This window comes from Pelmatolapia mariae, linkage group LG14 (assembly GCF_036321145.2).
Source record: "Pelmatolapia mariae isolate MD_Pm_ZW linkage group LG14, Pm_UMD_F_2, whole genome shotgun sequence".
In the NCBI taxonomy this organism is placed as follows: domain Eukaryota; kingdom Metazoa; phylum Chordata; class Actinopteri; order Cichliformes; family Cichlidae; genus Pelmatolapia; species Pelmatolapia mariae.
In genome coordinates, this window is record NC_086239.1 from 20,747,511 (window position 1) to 20,773,307 (window position 25,797).

General features: G+C 43.6%; 1 protein-coding gene across 3 annotated transcripts in view; it reads right to left on the reverse strand.

The window, feature by feature from the left end:
* Positions 1–25,797, reverse strand: part of grik4 (glutamate receptor, ionotropic, kainate 4) — a 342,449-nt gene that overhangs the window by 30,017 nt on the left and 286,635 nt on the right. For all 3 annotated transcript variants that reach the window (XM_063492892.1, XM_063492889.1, XM_063492891.1), the window contains one exon: positions 14,407–14,514. In XM_063492892.1, coding sequence (XP_063348962.1) covers positions 14,407–14,514 — 108 coding nt within the window. The remainder of the gene's footprint in view (positions 1–14,406; positions 14,515–25,797) is intronic.

Sequence of the window (25,797 nt, forward strand, 5' to 3'; positions counted from 1 at the left end):
AGGTTATGACAGCATACAAGGATAAGATCACATCTGGTGATGTGTGACCCAGAAGTAAACAAATCACTCAGCAACACTGGAGCGTTTGCTTTTTACACTCCACATGACAGGAAGTGCAAACGGTGGATAGAATTACTGATGTAGCTACATATTGTTTTGCCAATGATATGATATCAATCCAGGTGGTGGAAAAGGAGCAACTGGTTAAAAAACACGACCAAAGATTGACATCGCAGGGAGGAAATATTTTTCAATTTCAGTTTCAGTAACTCTTCACATCGCAGGCTTGTGAAGAGTTACTGTAATTGCTACTGCTGCTGCTGGCACCTCCTGGCAATAAATTCACACTTTGAATTAGGTTGTCAGTCATCAATGACAATAACTCACTGGAAGAGAAGGATGGGAAATGCCCTTAATCCTGTTTGCACTAATAATAAAAACAACTACAGATTGGGATTAAACAAAACAAAAACAAAACAGGTGACTGAAGAAGACAAACCCTCGGTACATCATGGAAATCCCCCAGCAGCCTAAACCTACTGCAAGAAACTAAGGGAGGATTCAGGGTCACCTCATCCAACCCTAACTATATTTTAGCAACTATATTTTGCTTTAGCAAAAAGGAACATTTTAAGACTAATCTTAAAAACAGAGAGGGTATCCGTCTCCTCAGTTGAAAATGGAAGCTGGTTTCACAGAAGACGGGCCTGAAAGCTGAAGGCTCTGCCTGCCATTCTACTTGTAATAAAATAACTAAATAAGTCCAGAGTCTGCGAGTGAAGAGCTCTAATGGCATGATATGGTAATAAAGTCATTAAGATAAGACGGGGCCTGATTATTCAAGACCTTGTATGTGAGGAGCAGGATTTTGAATTCGATTCTGGATTTCTACAGGGAGCCATTGAAGAGAAGCCAGTATAAGAGAGATATATTCTCTCTCTTTCTAGTCTCTGTCAGTATTCTTACTACAGCAGTTTGAATCAACTGAAAGCTTTCAGGAAGTTTTAAGGACATCCTGATCCTAGAAGTAATGAATGAACTAGTTTTTTCAGCATCACTCTGAGACAGGATGTTTCTAATTTTGGGCATTTCTAGTTTTGAAGATATTGCGCAAATGGAAGAAAGCAGTCCCACATATTTATTTAATATGCACATTGAAGGACATATCTGGTTCAGATTCCTCACAGTGTTACTGGAGGCCAAGGTAATGCATCTGGTTAGATACCATATTTCTAAGATTTTTAAGCCCGAGTACAATAACCTCCGTTTTATCTGAATTATCTGAAGCAGAAAACCAGAGGTCATACAGGTCTTTATGTCTTTAAGACATTTCTATTTTAAGACATCTGGCTTCATGGATAGATAAAGTGGGGTGTCATCTGCATAGCAGTGACAATGTATGCTATGCCTTCTAATGATACTGCCTAAGAGAAGCATTTATAATGAAAACAGAATTGGTCCAAGCACTGAACCCTGTGGAACACCATAATTAGGTAACACTTTGTGCAATCTGTAATCTCAGTGTGTAAAGAGGACTCTCCACTTACATGAACAAATTGGTGTCAATTAGATAGATACAATTCAACCACTTCAGAGCAGTACCTTTAATACCTACAGCATGCTCCAATTGCTGTAATAAAATATCATGTTCAACAGCACTGACCGCTGCACTGAGGTCTAGCAGGACAAGCACAGAGATGAGTCCACTGTCAGAGGCCATAAGAAGATCATTTGTAACCTTCACTAAAGCTGTTTCTGTGCTGTGATGAGCTCTGAAACCTGACTGACACTCTTCAAATAAACCATTCATCTGCAGATGATCAGTTATTTGTTTTACAACTACTCTTTCAAGAATCTTTGAGAAAAAAAGGAAGGTTAGAAATTGGTCTATAATTACAATTGAGGAAAAAGAGTCTAAATAAATATCAGTTGTATGGAAAGTAGCTGTACATAATGTTACATCTGTGAGATGGTTGCAAGTAATTTTTTCTCTTATGGCTAAAATATTAACAAGACAACCTATGTGGGAGTAGCGTTCAGGTAGCTGTTAGCTCATTAACATCTTTTAACTGTAAAACCAGTCTAGCCTTATGTAACATCAGTAAATCCTTTCGTTTAAGTGTGCATGAGCGATAATATTAACTGCTGAAGCTTAAGAGCAACTTATAGTCACTTCACTCCTCCCTACAACTGCATAGCAAAGAAACAGTAACTTGAAAGGATGAATGTATTGGTTGCTGCTACAACACTTAATTAGGGAAAAACTAATTCACTTTCAAGCTTCTCGTTGATTTATGTGCCTTACCATATTTATTATATATGTCTTGTGTCATTAGAAAGCCTAGTCCCTTAGAGTAAGGCTAGAAAATATTGCCTTGTATCTCTCCATCCCACAGCGTTGACCTGGTTAAGTACACACTAATATAATCAGACCTGGAAACATCAATCACTCCAGTAAAAACCCCACAGCAATCAATAACACAACAGGCTGTCTGACTGTTATCTAGCCAACACGTTTCTCTGCTTTTATGCCTCTGCTTTTTCTTCATTACTTTTCCTTGGTTTCAATTTATCATTCTTTCTCTGAGCTTCCAGTTTTTCTATAAAAATGTCCGGTCCAAGCCGTATAACAATCAGTGCTCAGCTGCAGAAATAGAAACGCAACTGCTCTTAAAAGGTCTGACTTGTCCAAAAAAACCCAGAACCCAAACCGACACTGAAAAAAGCGAAAAGACCACTTCCCATAAAAAGTTGTCAATAAAAAAGTCGAGAACAAAATAATATATATATATAAACGATATAAAAGCATGAAAGGCCTATACAAAATTACTAAAGGAAATTCTATGTGCCATCTTTTGCACACCACAGCAAAACAGCCGTATAAAGCTATGAGTTTGAAGCTATAAAGAAATGCAGACTTTTAAAGCAGCCTCTCATTCCCAAGCCATGAGGAGTCTGGTTGCAGACTGATAATGTCAGTGGAGGAAACACACTTTTACATATGCACAAGCAAGTGCGCACACACAGGCTGCCAGGTGCACTGGTGGGTGTTGTTCACATTCAGCTTCAGACACCACAGTGGAGTTTCCACTTTCTAAAACCTCAGGGTGTTCAAGATGTCTTCAGACAGCCCCTCCTCGCTTTCCTCCGCTGTTTTCTTATCCTTCAAAACCTTGCTCTCCTGAGCACAGCAAACTGGCAGCTGAGATATAATTCTCTCACCGCGGCTGTGAAGTCCGTTTTGAAGAGGAGCCGCTGACGCCCTGACAATATTCGTTAAAAATACCGGGTCATTAGAAAAGAGGCCAGGTCACGTTAATTTTTCATAAAGCCACTGCGACAAAACCGTTTTGCTCTTTACAACAAACACAAATACGCCCGAGTTGGAAAAAGAAAGAAGGAGTACACATAAACTTTGAGAAATGGGGTCAGATCTTGTGTCTCTGTCTGCAAATTCATGTGCACATGCCTCAGTGCCTCTGAGCCTGTGCCAGTAAATCTGCCTCCGTGTCTGCTTTTATCAGCCGGCACTATGTGCACTATGTTGAATTTTTACCAATACGTATGTGAGTGGATATGAAAGCACTCAGTGACACAAGGGTACTCTGAAAGAAAACTGAAAAGGATGGCCGAGGGTGCTGCAGCTGAAAAAGTCAGAAAATGACTCTTCCAAAGAGGAACGTGTTGCAGGCATTGAGGACAAAAAAAGGGGACTGAGCTGGGATGTAAATATTGAGAAGTTATGATTTTCAAAAGATTTGATTTTAAAATGAGGAATAAGACGGATTTACAGAACTCTGTGAGCACATTAGGAGCATTTTGACTAATCAAATAAATAATTCAATAACACCAAAGGGTATTTAATTATTTCCTAGTGGTATAACAACCACCTGTAATAAACAAACCAAGTGGAAAAACAAGAATATAATCAGAAAATCTTTTGTATAAATGAGGGCCACAAGCAGTTACTGTTAGATTTTTATGCAGCTTTACAAAAAAATGAAAACCAGATGTTGAAATAATGTTTCAGGTCATTGTTCCTGATTTGCAGCACTGTTTACCTTGCACCTTGTGTACTTGTGTTTGTGTGGTTGGAGTACAGGGTGAATAAAAATGTTCAGTATGTGTGATTTCTATCACTTGAGGCGAACCTTCAAAGACAAACAAGCATAAGTTAAGCTGCTGTGTGAGTCCTGCTCATTGACGCTCGCGTCTTCTCTTCACGATCACACCGGACACGAGCATTAGCTCCTGGTTTGAATCGGGTGCTTGATGCTTCTTGAGAAGTTTCTTCAAAAACTTTAAGGGATACCCACCCATCGGTCTGGCACTGAGACACTTCACAACCTGCGCTGTAGCTCTAGAAACACAGCAGCTACACGATCACAACGGATGTCAAGCGGGAACACTAAGAAGTGATGCTATAGAACAGAAAAGAAATTAATCTTTTTATTTTTTGGTTTGTTTGTGTTTTGCTAGATGATGCGCTACTGTACTTCAGAACAGAGAGGAAATGCAATACCACACATAATATAAAACAATTTTATCTCCAGGTAACAAAGAATTGGTTTTTCTATTGCATCACCACGACGGTGTAAAGACATTTTCACTAAGACCTCAACAGTGCCTGTAACAAACTCAATCAATAATTGCAAACACATGGCTTGTGGCCCTGCAGTAAAGTGATAATCAATTCTGCGACTGTAGTTTTTATTTATTTATTTATTTTCTGGAGCTGTTTTTGAAATTAAAGTGGAGAAGGCGACAGCTATATGTAATGAGACTGCTCTGTAAGGCCCAGGTGGACACGTCAAAAGTTGCATTAAAAAATAAGCTAAAAACGAACGGAGGAGAGCATCCTTAAAGCGTCTGCACAAGTGCACACAAACGCACACATTCTCCCAGGCCGGCGGTACAGGTAAGGAATTCTTACAGAGGCTTTCAGCTGTGGCTCGTCTGCCGCCCACAAGCGAGATAATGGTGACACAGCAATCACACCATGATGAATGAGCTGTGATAGGCACTGAAAATTGCTCCTTGGTGGCTTCCGAAGTTTGGTCCAGGGACTCTATATATCCAAAGTGAAATCAAAGCTCTGCGCCTGGCCAATTCTTTCTTTCACAGCCTCTTTCTGTTGTGAAAACATTGTCTCATTTGTACTCCAACTCAACCTCAACACACACACATCTCTACAGTCCCCTGATGCCGTTCCCTCCTGTGCAAAATGAACCGTTCCGTTTGAATCCCTATCAGTCTCAATGAGACCACTGAGTTGTTCTTTGGCGAATATGGCAATATGTCCTTCCCCTATTCCCAAGGATTGCAGCTGATAAGCCAGTTACAACAACACAGTGGGCCAATTGTTTCTGCTTACAGGGCTACTCTGTGCCTTATCATCTGATTCATCAGCGAGGAGGAGGAGGAGGAGGAGGAGTTGAGCGAGTCATGTCTGTGTTCTGTGTTGTATTCAATGAGTGAGTGAATGACGTGCTGCTGACTAACAATCTGAATCTTTGTATTGTGTTTTTTTGGATTCTTTTTATTTCCTCTTGTGTGTTTCTATTAATTTTACCTCCTGTCATCGCTTTTCTCCACTTCTTTGTTTGCCCCATCCTTTTTAGTTTCACCTCTGTCTTCTGTTCCAGTTAGTTGTATTGAGTATTTATAGTTTCTCAGTTGAGTTTATCCACTTGATCAGCTCAAAGTGTCTCAGTGCTTTAGCACGTTTATTCTCATCACTTTTTGTTCTGGCCGAGTTTCCCTGGACTGATGCTGTATTCAGTTTGCCTCAGAAATTGGTTATCAGTGCTGGACGTGATGTTACTGCTGAGTTGAATGCATTCCAGTAGTCCAGTAGGAAAAGGTTTTGCTCCTTAACAAGGCACAGCACTAGCAGTACAGTGCAATACTTTCTTTCGCACTTAAAGATACAGCTGTAGCAGGTTCATAGAGAGAGCATGCTCTGTGCAAAGCTTATTTGCCGACTCTCAAATATACAACATTAGCGATACAGATAGCAAGTTTTAGAGTTTTACTAATGTTTGAGCTAATGCTATCTTGGACTGTGAAGTCAGGGTTACTGGGGATGCTCTGACTTTCCCAGTTGAAAGTCATGAGTCAGGCACAGGAGGCACAGGCATGGAGGCACATGATTGAAAGAATGAAAGCAGAACCTTTATTAAATATAACCACGCTGAAACACACTAAGGGCTAATGGGGACCTAAACACACCTGAACTAAGTCAGAGTAACGAAGCAAGAGAAGGAAGCTTAACACAATGAAGGAGAGACAGAGAACTACCAGAAAAAAGATGGGACATAACCAAACATCCAACACAGAGATGGAAACTTGACAACAAAACACAGAATAACTGAAGCAAGGAATATATACAAACTAAATCCATGAAGTAAAGCTAGGCAGCAACATTAATTGACCTACAAATGCAAGATTAGCACAAACAAAACAGCACAACCTGCAAAAGTAATAAAACAAAAGCTCAGGAATAATACATGATGTTGTATTATTTATATTACATAACTGTTTGCTTGGCTCCTTAGCAAGGTACAGCACTAGCAGCTGGTTGTACGCATTCATGTTACTGCCACATTAGAGGACACTGTGGAATATCTGTGGATATTACACATTTGATGTGACAATCTGTCCATTTTGCAGAGGCCAATTTGCAGAAAAAACACAAAAGTAGGTAAAAAAAAAAGGACATTTATTAAAAAAGCTGAACATAGCAGCTCTGATTTGAATCAGCTGAGCAAGCTAAAGCCATGTGGTAGTTGGGACTGGTTACCTTACTGGTCCTAGGGATCCACGGGTGCACATTTGTTCTGACCGACTTCAGTGGCTGAGTAAGCTACATGGTTTGTTAGATCAAGACTAGCAACCTTAAAATGGACATCCCAGAAACGTTCCTTACCTGGATAATCGAGCAAAATCTTGCACAAATAGACAGTTTGTCTTTTAAAAGATACAGGAAAGTTTGAAACTTTCTTTTGAATGATTGATAGAATTACTGATCTAGCTGATTCTTTTTTTTTTTTTTTTTTACAAAAACTCACCATTTTTATTGAAACCAGATTGATAAACGACCCCACACTATGTGACAACATTGTGACAAAGTGTCAGAGTGTCGCTGATGGCTAATTACATTTTATTACAATTGCCTGGAAAAATGAAGGGGATACCAATTTTGAGCGACCACCTTAAGCTTTGATTTATTGAAGGAAAAGTTACTGAAAGATTTTTCAGTGATCACCAATTCATGCAGGAGTACAAAGTCTGACAACCAACCCCAGTCTACTGTGCAGTGCAATGCTATTTCTTTTTCTTATTTCTTTTGCACTTAAAAACACAGCTGTAGCACGTTCATGGTTAGAGCCTGATCTTTGTGTATGGCTTACCTGGCGAGTCTCAAATAGAAAACAGTGGGTGTACAGTTCATATGCAGTACATATCATTTACATATATGCGTTTTACAGTTTTACTTATGTTTATGTGAACTGCTGAACTCTTGTACAGTTCGGTGTGTTTGGGCTGCTCCAGCTTTCTGAGTTGGAAGTCACGTGTTTTGTGAAAAATGTGGATCTAAAATGCAGATCTGAGGCTCAGAATTTAAAGAACAAAAAGGGAACCAGTTAAAGCAGGTAGTCCAGCAGGCAGCAGAAAACCAAATCCAAACAGGGGATTGTTGAAGGAAGGCTCATAGACAATGCAACACCAACAGAGAACTAAGAATTGACATAGAATAAATAATAAATTGTGGCGGACCACCAGATGGCTCCACTCACACCCAAGTTGAAGGGAAGAGCTGGGTGGAGATTTTGGCGCTTACTGTATCTTAAGTTCTGAGAGACAGTGTGTGAATAAACAGTTGGAGTGAGACACAGGAACCTCTCGTGTCGTTATTACTTACCTCCACATTGGTGACCCCGGTAGCGAACATGCTAAGGCTCGACGACGAAGCCAGCTCCGGCCTGGAAGCATCGGCTGCCGCCGGATTTGCACCTCCGCCGATGGCTGCGTTTGCTGTGGCGCTTAAATTGCCGGATTTTTGGCTTCACGATCCCCCTTCATGGTTCGTGCACGTAGAAGCTCAGTTTGCTCTTCGTGGAGTTTCAGCCGACGATACTAAATACCACCATGTGGTGGCCTCTCTTGACCCGCTGTCAACCCGCCACGTGATGACTCTCCTCCGGGACCCCCCAGCCCAAGGCAAGTACACCGCTCTCAAGGCGCTGCTGCTGCGGCGTTACTCCCTCTCTGATGCTGAGCGAGCCGAGAAACTCCTTTCCCTCGCGGGCCTGGGCGACGGCACCGCCCTCGAGCTCATGGAGAGCATGCTGTCCTTGTTGGGCGCGGATGATGGAGGATTTCTCTTCACCCACCTCTTTCTCCGACAGTTGCCGGCTCCAGTGCGCGCTGGCCTTGCCAACTCCCCGCTATTGGCCACGAAGGATTACCGCTCTCTGGCGGAAGAGGCAGATCGCATCCTCCTTGCTACCAGGAGTTTCGGCGTCCAGGCGGTTGTTCAGGACTCACCAGCGTTTTCCCCTGCCTCCTCACCGATGCTCCAGGGACCCTCCGACTCGTCCACGGTGGCCGGAATCGCTGCGCGGCAGCATCGCGGAAAAGGGCTTTGCTTTTATCACCAGCGTTTTGGGGCGAAGGCCCGGCGCTGTCTCCTGCCTTGCAGTTTCCAGACCCAGGGAAACGGGCATGTCAGCGCTCGGTAGCAGCCGCGACCGCTGGCAACAAGGAAAGGCTGCTTTTCTTAGAGGACTCACGCTCGGGGAGGCGTTTCCTGGTGGACTCCGGCTCACAGAAGAGCCTTCTTCCCCCGGCTGGCTCGGACAGGCTAGCTGAGGGCTGCGGGCCATTGCTAACAGCGGCTAATGGCTCTCCCATCAAAACCTTCGGTGAAAGGTTGGTGACTGTTTGCTTTCATGACCGTGACTTTCAGTGGAACTTTGTTGTTGCTGCTAGCTCTGTGCCTATAATAGGCGCTGATTTTCTTTGTGCTCACGGACTGCTGGTTGATGTTGCTAATAGACGTTTAATTGATGCTGTGTCATTTTCCTCATTACCCTGTTTTACTCGGGGTGCTCAGCCCGTGGTGCATGCTAACTCAGTGGATTCGGGTGACGTTTTTCAATGTTTGCTTTCTGAGTTTCCCTCACTCACTGTCCCCACTTTCTCGAGCGCTGTGACGAAGCATGGGGTGGAGCATTACATACCTACAGTAGGGCCCCCGGTTTTCGCCTCGACCCTGCTAAACTGGCTGTCGCTCGGGAAGAATTTGCCACCATGGAGCGCCTGGGCATCGTGCAGCGTTCGAATAGTGCCTGGGCTTCTCCGTTACACATGGTGCCTAAATCTGATGGTCGGTGGCGACCTTGTGGGGATTTCCGCCGTCTTAATAACGTCACAGAGAACGACCGTTATCCCATTCCCCACATCCAAGATTTTTCCGCCCATCTTGCGGGGACCTCGGTTTTTTCGAAGATCGATTTGGTACGGGGATATCATCAGGTTCCCGTGCGCGCGGAGGACGTCCCCAAAACCGCCGTTATTACACCTTTCGGCCTTTTTGAGTTCCTGCGCATGCCGTTTGGCCTGAAAGGTGCCGCCCAAACCTTCCAGCGGTTGATGGACTCTGTCTTGCGCGGGCTGCCCTTTGTTTTTGTATATCTTGATGATATACTGGTGGCCAGCAGCTCGAAGGAGCAACACCTGTTCCATCTGCGTCAGGTTTTTCAGCGTTTGACGGAGCATGGACTGATTATTAATCCGTCTAAATGCCAGTTTGGGTTGCCCGTTCTCGATTTTCTTGGGCACCGCATTTCCGCTGAGGGCGCGGTTCCGTTGCCTGACAAAGTCCGCGCTGTTTCGGAATTTCCGCATCCTGCAAACGTTAAAGCACTGCAGGAATTTTTGGGGATGGTGAAATTTTACAATCGTTTTCTCCCCAGGGCGGCACATCTGCTGAAGCCCCTTTACGGGGCGTTAAAAGGTAGTAAGGCTAATGACGCCGTCGACTGCTGTCCAGAAGGCATCCAAGCGTTTTCTGATGCTAAGTCAGCGTTAGCTAATGCTGCCCTTCTGGCCCACCCGTCCCCCTCAGCGCCGATTGCGTTGACCACCGATGCGTCGGACATAGCGGTGGGTGCGGTGCTGGAACAGCGAATCTCGGGTGTCTGGCAACCGCTCGCCTTTTTCAGCCGTACGCTGCGTGACAGCGAACGCAATTACAGCGTTTTTGACAGGGAGCTACTCGCGCTCCACCTGGCGACTCGCCATTTCCGCTTTTTTCTCGAGGGTCGTCACTTTACCGCATACGTGGACCACAAACCCTTGACGTTTGCCATGTCCAAGGTTTCTGATCCATGGAGTGCACGCCAGCAGCGCCAGTTGGCAGCCATTTCTGAGTTCACAACAGACATTCGGCACGTGGCTGGTAAATCCAATCATGTGGCTGACTGTTTGTCCCGTGCGCTGGTTTCTCCTGTCTTTCTCGGCATAGACTACTCCGCCATGGCTGCCGATCAGAGCGGTGACCCGGACATCCTCGAGCTTAAATCCACCCAGACGGGCCTCATACTGGAGGACAGACCCATGCAGGACGGTGGTCCTTTCCTGGTCTGTGACGTTTCCACCGGCCGCCCTCGCCCAGTGGTTCCCGTTTCCTGGCGTCGTCGGGTTTTTGACTCGGTACATGCTCTCTCTCATCCGGGGGTCCGGGCCTCTGTTAAACTGGTCAGCTCTAAATTTGTTTGGCCAGGCCTTCGCAAATCAGTTAAGGAATGGGCGTCGGCGTGCATTCCCTGCCAGCGTGCGAAGGTTCATAAACACATCAAGGCGCCTCTGGAGCAGTTCTTTATACCCGGCAAACGTTTCGATCATGTGCATGTCGATCTGGTGGGTCCTCTGCCGCAGTCACAAGGTTTTACGCACCTTTTGACAGTTGTTGACCGGACCACCAGGTGGCCGGAGGCAGTCCCCCTGGCATCCACTACTGCAGCAGTGGTGGCCAGGGCATTTTTGTCAACCTGGGTCTCGCGTTTCGGCCCGCCCGCGGACATTACGTCAGACAGAGGCCCCCAGTTCATTTCCGAGCTTTGGTCGGCCATGGCTGATGGACTGGGGGCTAAAGTCCACCGCACAACTGCATACAACCCGCAAGCTAATGGGATGTGTGAACGGTTCCACCGGTCGCTTAAGGCTGCTTTTCGTGCCTCCTTACAAGATGGCAATTGGGTTGACCGCCTCCCGTGGGTTTTGCTTGGGCTGCGCTGTGCGGTTAAGGAGGATCTCGGCGCTTCCCCAGCTGAGCTCGTGTTTGGTCAGCCCCTCCGCGTGCCTGGAGAATTCTTGCCTGAGAACCCCCCCCCCCTTGCTTCGATCCATCAGTGCTATCGCTCAACCCACTTTTGCGCTCGCTTCGGGTTCCTGGTCCTGTGCACCATTGCGTGCCTGACACTTTTGTTCCAAAGACCTTAGAGACTGCTAAGTTTGTTTTTGTCAGGCACGATGCCCACAAGACACCGCTGCGGCCGCTGTATGACGGCCCATTCAGGGTTATCGAACCGGGCCAGAAACATTTTGTTTTGGATTTTGGGGGTCGCAGGGAGACTGTGTGTGTTGACAGACTTAAGCCTGCACATGTTCTTCCGGACAGTAATGTAGTGCCGGCCCAGGCCCCTCGCCGTGGCCGCCCTCCTTCAATGGGGTTGACAGACTCTGGTTTCCCCCGCAGGACTACCCCCGGACCACCAACGTTTGAGCCTCCTTCTGCCTTTCCTGCTCGCCTTCACCAGCCTCGTTCACAGGATGGACCTTCCTCTGCCTGTTCTCTCCCTCCCAGGTTCAGTCGTTCGGGTCGTTTGCTTAGGCCCAGGGTCCTGGACTGAATAGAGACCTAACTGTGTGTTCACGGGGGGGTATGTGTGGCGGACCACCAGATGGCTCCACTCACACCCAAGTTGAAGGGAAGAGCTGGGTGGAGATTTTGGCGCTTACTGTATCTTAAGTTCTGAGAGACAGTGTGTGAATAAACAGTTGGAGTGAGACACAGGAACCTCTCGTGTCGTTATTACTTACCTCCACAAAATAATACTAGAAAGTCCACAAATGAAAAATGACCATGACAAGTGTGACTTGAAGGGGTGTTCCAGTCCAAAGTCCTGACTGAAAACTCAAAAATTACAGCAAACTTCAGATAAACGCTTGGCGGCCCAAACCCTGGGAGAGGTGATGGGCAGTAGTAGTAGTCAAATGAACGCACCATAACTCTTTAGTCCATTAAAACTGTTGCATTTAGGTCCTACTTCTTGGAACATTGTGACTGTTTCAACTTGGACTTATTTTTCACTTCTGAAGTTCCCCAACAGTGCATTAATATCAAAGCTGCTGGAAAATACAAAACAGGGGAGCTTATAGAGAGCCTTACATTATTCTCAAAAGGTTTGGAAAAGCCTTAAATATCCTCTCAAGTAGTTAAAGTAGGTATATAATTACTGAAGGTTAATTTAGCACTGTTCAAAATGTGCAATAGCAACTGAGCTTCTGTACGGTTAAATAAATGTCATAGTTCAGGCGTTCTGCACCCTGTATGGCATGAATGACACGGGGAAAGGTTTTGCTGGTTGGAGGTCTGAGATCACTTCAACTAGACTAAGCACCTTTTGCCTGCAGCTTTTCAGTTCACCATTCCTCTTTTGAAATATCTACTGCGAAACCTGCGACATCCATTTTTATGCATGACTCACCGCTAATCATGTTGATATACTCATACGAAATAACCAGGGGTTGATACAGTCAGAGGCATTTGAAGATTATAAGAGTCAGCATGTTTGAAGTTGGGTGCTTTTCAGATTGCTGAAGCACCCTCCCTCATACCTGCAGAGGCCGTATATGTTAACTGTATGAAGGCGACAGCCTGACTTACGCCGCCCACTTCCTCGAGTCTCCATGTGGCAAAAAGTGCATCAGTTAAACTTCTGTCTCTAGGTCTTTTTGACAAACCTTTTTATTCACACACAGCTAATCTTTTATTTATTTATTTATTTACTGTGCTACTAAGCATCTTAAATGCTTTTATGGAGAGACTTACTGCAAATATTTACCAATATCCCCATTTACAGATCATTGCAACGAGACGACAAAAATGCAGAGGGGACAGAACTTTTGGAGAGAGATAGCGAGGGTAGTCGGGCCATGATTGCAGGCATTTTCCGCACCTTCAAGCGTGTCCGTGCAGACAAGCTATAAACTCTTTTCGCCTTAAGATATGGCTGGACAAAATGCCACATGTCAAAGCTCATTCTCTAGTTTATTAAATCTGTTTGCTGTTTGCTAAGTCTGTCATTCCATAGAGACGATTCCAGGAGCCCTGCAGTAACCCAAGCTTTTCCCCTGCTTTCCCAGCATCCACCTTCTCATGTGCTCGTAATGCCATCTTTAGCCCTGCAATATTTATATTAATGCAGTTACATTTAATCGCTTCTGTTCTACTGTTTCTTTTCTTGGACTTTGCTGTTGCTCAACAGCTGCCTGCAAAGATTCTAGTAAGGTGAATTGCTTTATAGTACTTACATGTTTCTCAGCTGGGTGTTTCAGCACTAGATGTTTTACTGAGCTATAACAGCGTGAGACAGTTTGCCTAAAGCATGTTTTTGCTCTGCTAATACAAGACTTGTCTAATTTGTCTGCCAACAAAACTTGTGAGTTGCACAGAATTTTTGTGATTAGTCATTTTGAAATGTGTTTGGCCATTTGTGAAATAACGACAATCAGAGCAAGAGCAGTGAGAGAAACAGTTTCCTTGCTTTTTTTGTTTTTATATAATTTACTTGTGTTTAATTCATTAATTGATTAAATAAGTGAGTAATGAACCAGACACTTGATTTACTCAAGCAGTGATTAAATATAGTCCACATCAAGTGTATAATGAATGTTTTCATTGCAGGAAGTATGTGTTTTTCTTTCTGAACTGTTTAAGGATTCTGATGACTGATGATTGAACAAAGCAGAGGATAAAGGAAGTTGCTCGAAACTGACACCGCACCCCCCTCAAAACAAGTAGTTAGAGAAGTGAGAACTAGTGCTCACAGGGTCTATATTTACAACAAAGGCTGAGGATGGCTGACATGGTAAATTATTAGCTCCTGCTGATACACTCGGTACTCAGGGCAAAACAATTGAGCAGCATCAGATCCTCTGATCCCAAAAGGACTGAGTTTGGAAGTGAAAACACAAAATGGCTTTTTGATATGGTAATTGTCTGTCAACTAGAGAATGTCAGCCACATGTAGATCAGTCTGAGCTGAGCTAATAAAATGGCACAGAATACTGATGCGTGCGTGTGTGTGTGTGTGTCAGTGCGCATACAGTCCTTACCAGTATTGTTGTGATGATAAGAGTCGTGTTGAAGAGGGTGTCCGTCACATTGATAGATGGAAGCTTTCTCTCCATGGACAGTCCATCTTCAGAATGCCACAGGCCAATCTGCAAAGTGAGTGTGCACGCGCGCGCACACACACACACATACACACACACACACATGCAGACAGATCACCTACTAAGACCATCAGTTGGAAAGGGCAACAGAAACAATCTATGCCTAATTCTCCCCCTCCCACTCTGTGTCTTGTCTTTAAAGGAGACTCAGTGTGACCTTCATAAAAGATTTGAGCCAGACAAAAAGCAGTGGACGGATCGCCACGGCCTGAGACTGTGTGACGGCAAAAGTTAGTGAGACGACCGAGAGAGAAACAGAAATAACACTCGTGGCTCCTCGAGGAGTGCACACAGGGCATGTGCTCAATCAAGAGGCAACAGAATGCATTTATTAAAGCAATTACTGGCAAATCCTATGGCACACAGCCACATTCTCATTACAGCTTGAGTGGGACTTCACACCTCCACCTCACATGGTGTCTTTCCTTTCAATCTGTTTCTGCCATCTCCCGTCTCGTTCATTTATTTACTCGACTCAAGGTTGCCAATCCTGAACTCCATGAGGAGAGTCTCTACAAAGGCCTTTGTAAATCAGCCTCACGCTGCACTGTTTTACTGGGACAGACATGGAAAACTATGGTGAAGGTTTTTGGAAAAAAATCCAAAGTGCTGCATTAAAAGCGTTTTTAAACTTGACAATTTACTTTCTTCCTGTACTTACTTGTTTATATTTTTGATAACTTGGTTATTCAAATTCAAATTTGCAACTCAGTTTTGGGGGTGATTTCATGGGAATAATGTTGTGATACTCGTGACACTTATTTCACAAACTGTCATTTCATCCATATGACTGACGTTTGCATGCAGAAGGTAACCCTAAAATCGAACATCGAGATGATGCGATGAATTGTTTTTTTTTTTAACAGTTTGTGTAATTTTTACTGACGCAGGTTATCTGTGGTTTAGATTTAATATGTGAAAGATCATTTAAGAGCTTTTCAAGCTCATCCTGCCTGCGATGTTTCCACACAGTGATTTCTTGTTAAAACACTGTGTAACTGTTAGTTAGGGGAAAAGACAGGGGAAAGGGGAAAATATTCCTAAAAACAAGTTTAGATTCAAACTCTGTCAGCGGCAAAGTGTTGCACCTCCTCTCAAAGGCTGTAAACAAATTATATCTCTCAAAACAATAATCAGCTTCACCTAATTATAAATATTATGTAGGAGGAGTGAATGAGAAAATATAGTAGCTAAATCAGCCGTGACACATTGTTGGCAAAATATAGTCGCATTCCTTGAATGAGCGCTTTGATTACTGAACATGGAATAAAACCCTTGAGAATATTCCTGCTGGTCGGAGTCAGACGAGAGAGGACAAGATGTCAAAGTGATTGAAGTGTGATTAAAAAAAATCCAATAAACAGACTTCTTCAAGCTTGGCCCTGGTTTGTTTCAAGGCTAAATTGCCAAATTTCTCTTGAGATTTCAGGCCATTCATGCTGATCTGTGCTACATTTGGAAGCCATTTAACTACTCTCCTAATACTGATAATGAATTCTGATGTGATATATATATATAAACTAGAAGAGAGAGCTCCCAGAATCAAAGATTTCCTTTGAGAGTATATGATCAAAAAGATCTTGCCTTCCATTTCCTCTGGTATACTTGTTGGGAGAAACAGCACCTTGCTCTCACAAATAGACTACAGCTACCCAAACTGCCCGCACCAACGCACTGCACACTCTGCTACTGATGGCCTCAAGAAACAGAGGGGGGAGAAAATGTGAACATACTGCAGCATGACCAAAAAGGGGCCAGTGAAATATGCTGCTCAGCAATCAGCGTACACAATCAGCTGTCAGAGCCTGTGGAGGTGGTGGGATGTGGGAGTCTCTGGCTTGGCTAGGCTCAGCAGGTGTCACGAAAGGTCTGAGCATGGGGGTGACTAAGAGGGTAATGGGATGAGGTGGCACCGTGACTCCGGCCCAGGAAGTGTAGGTGGAGAGTGAGAGTAGCAGATGAGCAGGGGGAGAGGTAGCCAGGAAGGGAGAACAAACATAAGCTGGAAGCTCAGGAACTGGCCGTTTGGTGGCCCTCCCCTCGACTCTGCTAACGCTGGGAGGGGATAAAGTAGAGATGTACTCCCTGTGAGTCAGATTTCAGAGGAAGGCATATGCATGCATTAGCTAATGTAAGCAGGAACTCAAAACACACTGTGACATTTATCAAAGAGGCTTAAAACATTTAATGCTGTAATTATTCTTAAGACATTTTGCTATACATTACACTTTATTACTGATTTATGCAGCAAAAAATGGTAGAGTTCTCATTATTTGGTATAAACTGGATGAAAAGATGACAGCAAAGTGTCTAAAAGTTAGAGAGATGCTACTAAATAACTAATTAAAGTGATGAAGTATTAATCAGTGAGCACCACAGTCTGCTATTAATCTGCAGGCCAAGAGAGAACATCAGTAACCTTACATGTCATTTCCCTCAATATGCATTTTCTAATAAGTGTGAAAGCTGAGTAATCTGTAAACCAGAGGGATCCCTAACCATTGCATGAATCCTGGTGAAGCCACAATATTGAACCATTGCACAAAACGTCGTTATACACACAGCACAACCCGAGAAGCCATTAGACTCACAAGCTTTTATCGTGAAGAGAGGAAACAGCTCATTGCCATTCACCAGACTGTTTGTGTGCAACACAAGGGGCTGTATCCTGATGTTTCTCATATGCTGTGCCATTAATTTGGTATTTGCACTGCAGTTACCATAAATTAATACTGTGCAGTGCATCCAGTGAATCTAGGAAATAAATTCAGGCTAAATTTGGGCTGCTGATGAAAAGCCTGCACCAGAAATGAGGAAGAACAGGATGTAAGAGAGAAGGGATTGGGTAAGAGCACAAGGAAAAGACACAGAGAGAGAGAGAGACACATAAAAAGATGCAGGGGAATGTCAATCACTTACTGAGTGGGTGTGGTGAGACTGGCGAATGGAAAGAAAAAAAAATATCAATGAGAAAGTATAAGAAGCAGCCACCTAGGGAGCCAGAACATGAGAAAGCGACAGCAACAGGGAGACTAAAAAGAGAGAGAAAGTTGAAGTTGTGTTTGAGTGTGTGTGTGTGTGCGTGCACGCCGAGAGAGAGAGAGAGACACACACAGAGAGACTGACAACGACACTCTGACACAGTGGAACGACACGTCCTGTGAGGGATTACCCACGGTTCATTCTGGAACCTGGAATTACAGCACGAGGAAAAGATTAGGGTGGCTGCTCACTGAAGCGTCAGCATTGGCTGATTTTCCTGTCAGAAAAATGCCGCATCCAATAGGGTGTAGCGAGACTGTGCCGTGACAGACACATCCATCATATATGAGAGAAGCAATAGTACCATTATCAAGCATAATGTCATACAGCCCACTTACACCGAGGCTAAAGCACTCAGGTGTCACAGCGGTGCAAATGAGTTTGGGACGACACTGAAATGTGTGGCTGTGTACTCGCGGGTGTGGGGCTCTCTTTACTGACGAATAGGAGTATCCCCGTGTCTGTACTGCGGATGCAAAGTATTCTCGCAGGAGATGGACTTACATGGCAGTATTTTGCTATCTAGGCCTGAAGAAAATATGCTGAAGTAGATGCAGTTTCTGCCTATCAGCGGACATTGCCACCAGTTGAATCAGCAACTAGCTGCTGGTAAAAACTAAGCAGAGGGTAGTTATATTTAGAGCGTGCTCACTCAGCTTCACAACGACTGCATTGTTCAAACGAAGTACCGGCGTTCTGTGTTTGTGTGTGCAACTGTTATGCATGTTTTCTCTGTGGAATAGTGAGTGGGAAAAGTTTTTTTTTTTCCCTTTTTTTTTTCTTACACAAGCTCTCTACCGTATGACTCATCATCAGCAGGAAAGAGACTAATCAGGGTGGTGCCGTAGGCAAACTTCAGGGGCTAGACAGACACAGGTGGTGGTGTAGGTGGTTGGATATGCCATACATTAAAGAGAGGACTGGGTAAACCACACAGTCGTGACTCTGTTGCCAAGTGATGAAAAGGAGCTACAAACTGTGGCACTTCTTGCTATTATTTATTTCTGGTCAAGAACTCTCTAATCTCTGGCAGTGAGGGAAAAGTGATGAAAAAGTCAATCTGGTTACATTTTTAAAGTCTGTTGTTTCATAATCGCATAAACTGCGATTTGTGCTTTTTTTTTTTAAAATTACTTCTAAACACAAACAAATGCATCGTGTTATTAAAGATTTGGTAATTCATTCCCGAGCCTGTTTGCAAACTCATTATTTGGCATTGTGATGAATAATGCCATTGCTAGTTCAGTAGTCGTAATGAGACACAAGCTCAGGGTTGGAGACGAGCTCCTTCAGTTTGCAGAGCAGATCTTCAAAGCAGTGCTGCATACTCTCCAAGTGGTACATCCCCTGTAGAGAAGTAAACAAACAATGGATGCCCCGGCAGCAACAGTCCCTGCTCAGGCTGTGCACCCAGACACTACGGACTGCCCAAATGTCTTCATCGCTAATGATCACATCAGCAGAGAGGTACCAAAACAATGGGGATGGATTCAGACCTTTAGGGGTGTGCTGCAATCTCAGTTTGTGAGCCAGCTCTTTTCCAGATTATCACTCTTGTGCAAAAGCAGTGAGTGAAGAAGAACAATATGAGTGGAGATTTTATGTTATCTGGAGTTTGCTAAAGCATCCATTCCCATGGGAAATTTCGCAGGTCTTTCCCTCTGCGCGACTACTGCAGCAGCAACACACTCTGAACCTGCCTGTTTCCTTTGACAACCTACTATTTAGTGGTTATTCTAGAGAAATATCGCAAGCAAGGTGCCAACAATTTTAGCTGATTTGAGACTTCACAGGTTCATATATAAGTGGGACTTTTAGAGTCTGCTTAATGCAGGACATAAAAAAATTAAGCAATGTTTTTATGTCCTGCATTTTTTATGAGGTGAACATAGCAGACTTTTGAAATATATCTTAATAAGTTGAAGCATAAATGATTAAACACATTTATAGTTGAGGTTGTGACTTAGGTTTTTCTGAGGTGAAGCACAGAGGAGTAGAAGCGAGAAGCTTGACAGTAGGATTGACTGTATTGGTAGAGATATTTCTTTCATTTTTGTGTCATATATACAGTCCTGTGAAAAAATAAGTACACCCTTAGTACTTCCATAGTATTTAAGATGGTAAGTGATGATAATCACTTTAACACTTATGTGATCGATCATCAGAAAGTGTGAGCAAAAGCACAGGTTTTGACAGTTTGCTAGTCTGGAGCATAGAGGTGTGTGTTAACACCAGTGTTGGGAAGGTTACTTTTAAAATGTATTCCATTACAGAATACCGAATAGATGCCCCAAAATGTATTCTGTAACGTATTCCGTTACGTTACTCAATGAGGGTAACGTATTCTGAATACTTTGGGTTACTTAATATATTATCATGCTGTTTACAACTACGTGAATGTACTATTGCTGTGATTTATTACTGTTACTGAAGGTCCGCGGCTCCGAACGTAGTAAAGGGACCTCTGACTAATACGGTGGGTTCCGTGTCGGGCTCGTAGCTGAAAACTAGCTTTACTTTGTTGTCTGGGTCAACTTTGCTAGCGAGAGACAGAGAGAGGCGTTGAAAGGCTGCTCCAACGGAACTTATTTTTTCCGGAGGAAAACACGAACACAGTGTACAGTCGAGTCTTAATAGCTTACTTACAGCTGGGCTCGTCAGGCACTCTTCTTGGCTGCAGTGGTTATTATTATATTTACATGCTTCCAGCTCCCGTTTTTGCTCCGTGACAGCTCGGACTTTTCCTTTCTCTCCCTCCCTCGTTCACAGACACATAACGTGTATGGTAGTCCATTCTCGCTGCAGCACGGACTACACTGCCCATGAGGCTACATTCTTTAGGGCCATGCCTGTAGCATTCTGCCTTTTAGCTTAGCACAACAACAACAACAACAAAAAAGCGCTCTCTCACCCAGGAAACACGCAGGGAGAGAGAGCATCACCCTGTAACCATGGCAACCGTAACGCTGCCGCCTGGAACAACAGAGCGTAGCTGTCAAACAAACCCAAACAGTCCTGACCCGCGACAATATGAAACAGGAAAGTACCGCCGTGTAATCCATTTATTTCAACAAAGTAACTGTATTCTGAATACCACCTTTTTAAACGGTAACTGTAACGGAATACAGTTACTCATATTTTGTATTCTAAATACGTAACGGCGGTACATGTATTCCGTTACTCCCCAACACTGGTTAACACCATGCCAAAATCTTACCACGAGGGCCCATCCCGGTAAATTCAATCCAAGGTCAGATGGCGCAAAGCTCAGAAACACTTCAAAGACCCCCAAGAGCTACTGACTCTACAGAGTCACAAACAAAGTCTACTTTGGATAGATGAAACCAAAGTGGACTTTTCTGGCAGTAATACACAGTGCCATGTTTGGACGAACCAAACACAACTTGATGATTCAGTCTTTGTCTTGTTTTGCAGCAGCCACAGGACCTGGGTACCTTGCAGGCATTAAACCCACTTCTGTATACCCTTATTTATCCCTTACTTACTCTTTGCTACTAAAGGTGGTTCTACAAGCTATTGAACCACGGGGTGTGCTTAGTTTTCACAGTCTTCTGAAAACTTTCTTTTTCACATGAATTCATAGAGATATTTTTAGGCTTACTCGCTTAAAAAAGTCTAAAGGAAGCATATACTGTAAATAGGTACAGTAGAGCAAATGTCAATGTTATACTGACTTTTACAAAAAGTTACAAAATACTAGAAAAAAAAAAGAAAAAAGCACAGCGATCACGTAGAATGTGAGTATGATATCAAATGGGACTGCTTTGAAGAATTCACCGAGATTGTCTGGAGAGCAGAGAATGCCCGGGAGAGAGAACAAATGAAACAATGCCTATACAGTTACAAAGCATCTTTGGTTGTTCTGCACCTACATTAGAGTATATCGAGATTCTGGGTAGGAATTCAAGGGTGCGCTGGGTAGACTGATAAAAACTTAGACACAGCGGCAAACTTGTCGGCACATAGGCACACAGGCACTCAGGCACAAACACATAAATTTGCATGTACATGCATATTACACACACACACTCACTCACACACACCCAGCCAAGCAACACATACACAGCCTCACCCAGCCTTGAAATCCGTTAAGACTGGGGATCTTGCAAAACAGCTCATCCATTCTGCTTTTGATCTATTCCCCATCTCCAGCCTGCAAAGTGCAAACTGAGAAAAACAAAAGAGGAAAGGGGACTGCTGTACGTCTCCCAGAGACCAAACAAAGGCTAGAACGAGAGACACACAAAAAGGATGCCGGTGTGTGAGTCTCTTCTTCCACAAATTCAATATGAATTTCAATATGCAGTCACTGATTCAGCACAGAGAAGAACATTTTGAGAAGATTCAGGAGGATTGCACTGATTTTGCATTTGATTGCTTACAATTCAGAATTCCTTGCTTTGACTGGTGCCACCAAATGTGCCTGGAACTTGTTTCTTGCACTCAGGGGGTGGGTGCAGCTGTTTTCAATCTTATCTTTGTGAGGCTGAAGAATTCCTTCAAGGTTTCTGATGAATCTTGGCCAAAAAAAAAGTGAAAAGAAAAAATGTCCAGAGGGAGAATATGTCAAAAGACAACAAATGTGACTTGTAAACAATGCTGCCTAGCTTTCCCCTGTCCCAGGCATTTAAATCAACAGCTGTATCATGAATCCGACACAGTCTCCAAGTGTGCTACATCCTTGTGTGTGTGCGTGTGAGTGTGAAAGAAAGAAATAAGCACGTCAGATAGAGTTAGTTTTGTAGTTTTATACAGTCTGCGCACGTGCTCGGTGCACAGATCAGCACGAACCCATTCATGTTAGGCCAGACATTCTAATCACACTTCAAAAGTGATACATTAAATTACATTTGTGACTTGCGATTAGTATTCACCCACACTCGAGAAAATTAAATGAAAATGAAATGAGGAGAAATGTAATAAGAAAAAGACTTGCTAGCAGACAAGTAGTTTTCTCTTAGAATTCATAGATTCTCTGACCTCCAGGACTGTGTGCAGCGCTCATAACAGAGACAGCTTTGTGCGCAATAAACTAGAGGGGACAAAGCTGCTCGTAAACCAATCCACAGTTTAGTGACTGAGCGTTAGTGACATTAGCAAGAGGCCATGTAGCTTTTCTACTGTAACTAAACTTTATGTAACAGGTTCCTACACCAGGGCACTTTTTTTCTCCCCCTACACTAAAAGGCTTTTCCGAACCGTTCCTCTAAGTTTACATGGTGGTATGATAAAAAATAAAAGTCAGTGCGCGCTGATCAGAGAGCATCACTAACGCTGGTGAGATTAAAGCAACATAAAAAGAAGGAGCTACTCTGTGGAGGACTGATTGTTAAAAAAAAAATGAAGAAAGCATGCAAAAGGTTGCTTGAGGAAGTGATAAAAAAGAAAGTGTTTGCTAAAAATCACAAATTTAATTTAAAGTTTGACAAGAAGGATTTAAACATCTAAATGTCCTGGAAAAAAAAAAGTATACTTTGAGTCTTCACAAAAATCCCCTCAAAAAACAATGAAACGAACAACAGGATGTTTAAAAAACTACACACACACACACACACACCCAGCTATAGCAGTTTGATGCTAAGAACAAATATTTGGTCCTGCGCTGCTTGTGAATGCTGATACTAGGATATAGTTTGCAACACATATAGTAAGATACATTTAAGAAAAGCCCTTCCAGCAGGATCTTGGATCCACTCCTCAGAGATGCTCGGCAACATTTCAGGGCCAATTTTATTTTACAGTGAAATAATGCAGCTGCATTGCATACTGGCAAAGAAACGTGAGATTTATACCACAACAATGTGTTTTCCCCTGCTGGCAAATAGCAGCTTTAGCTCAAACGAAGACCACATACTTGCTTTGCTGCCATATTTGTTCCTGTCTGGAGAGCCGTTCTCGTGGATTTGAAATTTCACAGGTTATTTATGGATTTTGAAGAATGATTTGCCTCTATCACAGGGGTGTCAAACACAAGGCCCGGGGGACCAGAATGGGCCTAGCAAAAACACTCCAATCCGGCTCACTTGATGGCATTGTAAAATGTGAAGGGGGGCATAAACTTTGGAAGTTTTATAACTTTTCCTACTGATAAGACCTCCCCCCATGGCTCATACTACACCAAGGTAAGGAAATAATAATTACACTAAAACCAAAACTATCTACAATAGAAAACTCATCTTTTTACAATGGGTAGTTAACACGTAGTTAAAAGAAAGGGGAGTTTCTTTGGTCCGACCCACTTGACATCAAAGTGGGTATGCGGCCAACGATGTAAAAGGAGTTTGACATCCCTGTCAGATCAGGTTTTGAGCCTAATAAAGACCCAGGAACAAAAGTCGATTTGGAGGCCAGGAAATATACAGCACCAGAACACCTTGTTTAAAGAGAACATTTTGAGGACCTTTATTCTATTAAAACAGCTAGACTTGGTGTAAATGCGCTGCTACAAAATAAGATATGAGCGTCCCCTCTTATGTGGACACACACATGCTTGAGTCGCACAGCTGCAGGAGATCAGAGTGCTGCCTCTCTTTGTAAACATACTCTAACCTTAGTGGCAGCAGCTCGAGCAGCGGTCCTTGTGTATTTAGACCATGTATGTCTATCAGACCTGGTTAAGATGTACTCATCTCTGCTGGAGCCTGGGGCAGAAAAAGAGATCCAAGCCACGTCATGGTGTGCTGAGCTACACCAGGCCCCTATGATAATGTCCTTCAAGGAAAGGAAAAAAAAGGGTGGAGGCAGTCTTGAATCTGTCAGCGCGCCCCCCCCCCAATCCTCTCTCCCCCGTACCTGTCCCTTTCCCTCACATTGCAGCAGTGGATGGAAATTGAATTGAGTACATCTGCATCTGCAGCAGCGGGGGCAGCTAGAGTAATAGTGTTCTGAGAGATGGGTTGGGAGCAAAGAAAAGGGGAGGGGAGGTAAAAAGCAGATTGCCATAATAAACGCAGGAGCAGTGCTGACAGAAAATAAATAAATCCAATAGAAAACGGAAAGAAATTGTACGAGCACATCCACCCTTTAACGGGGGGAGGTATTTGTGTAAATAACACAGCTCAAATAGCTCCATGCAAATTGAAGTGGTGCCCACTCAGTACGCGTGCGTGTCCGAGAGTGAAAGCATGTGCCTTTATGCGTCTAGGGTATTCCAGGCACTCAGCATTCCCCTCAGATAAAGGGAAGCAGATGAGGATAAAAAGGGCCTCCTCTTACTTCATCACTTCCGTTGCCTCGCTCCATCTCTAAAGACCTTGACACAAGGACACACGGGGACTATAGTTTATTAAAAAAGCAATCTGGCTGTAAATGTTCGAATGATAATACAGGAAATTGGAAAGGGTCTACGGAGGCTGGTCTGGATGATTTAACAGTTTATTGATGATCTTGCAAAGATTCACTATATGTTTGGCGGGATGAAGAACCAAAAAAATAAAAAGATAAAAAAAAGAAAATCAATATCCAAGATAAAGGAAGGCGCACAGCAACCGAGGACTGTTTATTTACATCAGCAAAACAAATGGTTTGAATAGTGGCTGCCACACATGAAACTGCGAGAAATGAGGCAAAATAATCAAAATAAATTTGACTGTTGTGCCAACGAAAAAAATAAATTAGTTCCATACATTTGGATCATTCACATCACTCCTTTAGCCCAATCATATGTAATCTGACCCGATTAGAAAGGCATGAGTTGGGGAAGTTACTCGGGGTTACCAGCTTGTGCAGATGCTCGGGCTGGGGGCGTTTCTGTTACCATCCATCCATTTTCTTCTATTTATGCAATTCAGGGTGGTAAAGGTGGGGCACACCCTGGACAGGTTGGCGATCTCTCACAGGGTCAACACATAAAGACAACCATGGTCTATTTAGAATCACCAATTAACTTAACATGCATGTCTTTGTACTGTGGGAGGAAGTTAAGAGGACCCAGTGATAACCCACACAGACAGAGGGAGAACATGTAAACTCCACTCCACGATCTTGTTGGTGTGAGGTGACGGTTACTAACCACAGCACCGCCCGTTTCTATCCCATCAGTTTTAACAATGAAAGGAAAGAACTCAATTTCTCAACACGGTTTTGAGTTATGTTTATGGTATGAGTCATGAAAACAAAGGAGAGTTTCAGTCACTAACAGAGCGCTTCAAATTCTTTTGTTGTTCTTTGACCTTTGAAAAACTGAGGCAGTTTCCGCTCAGCTCAAAT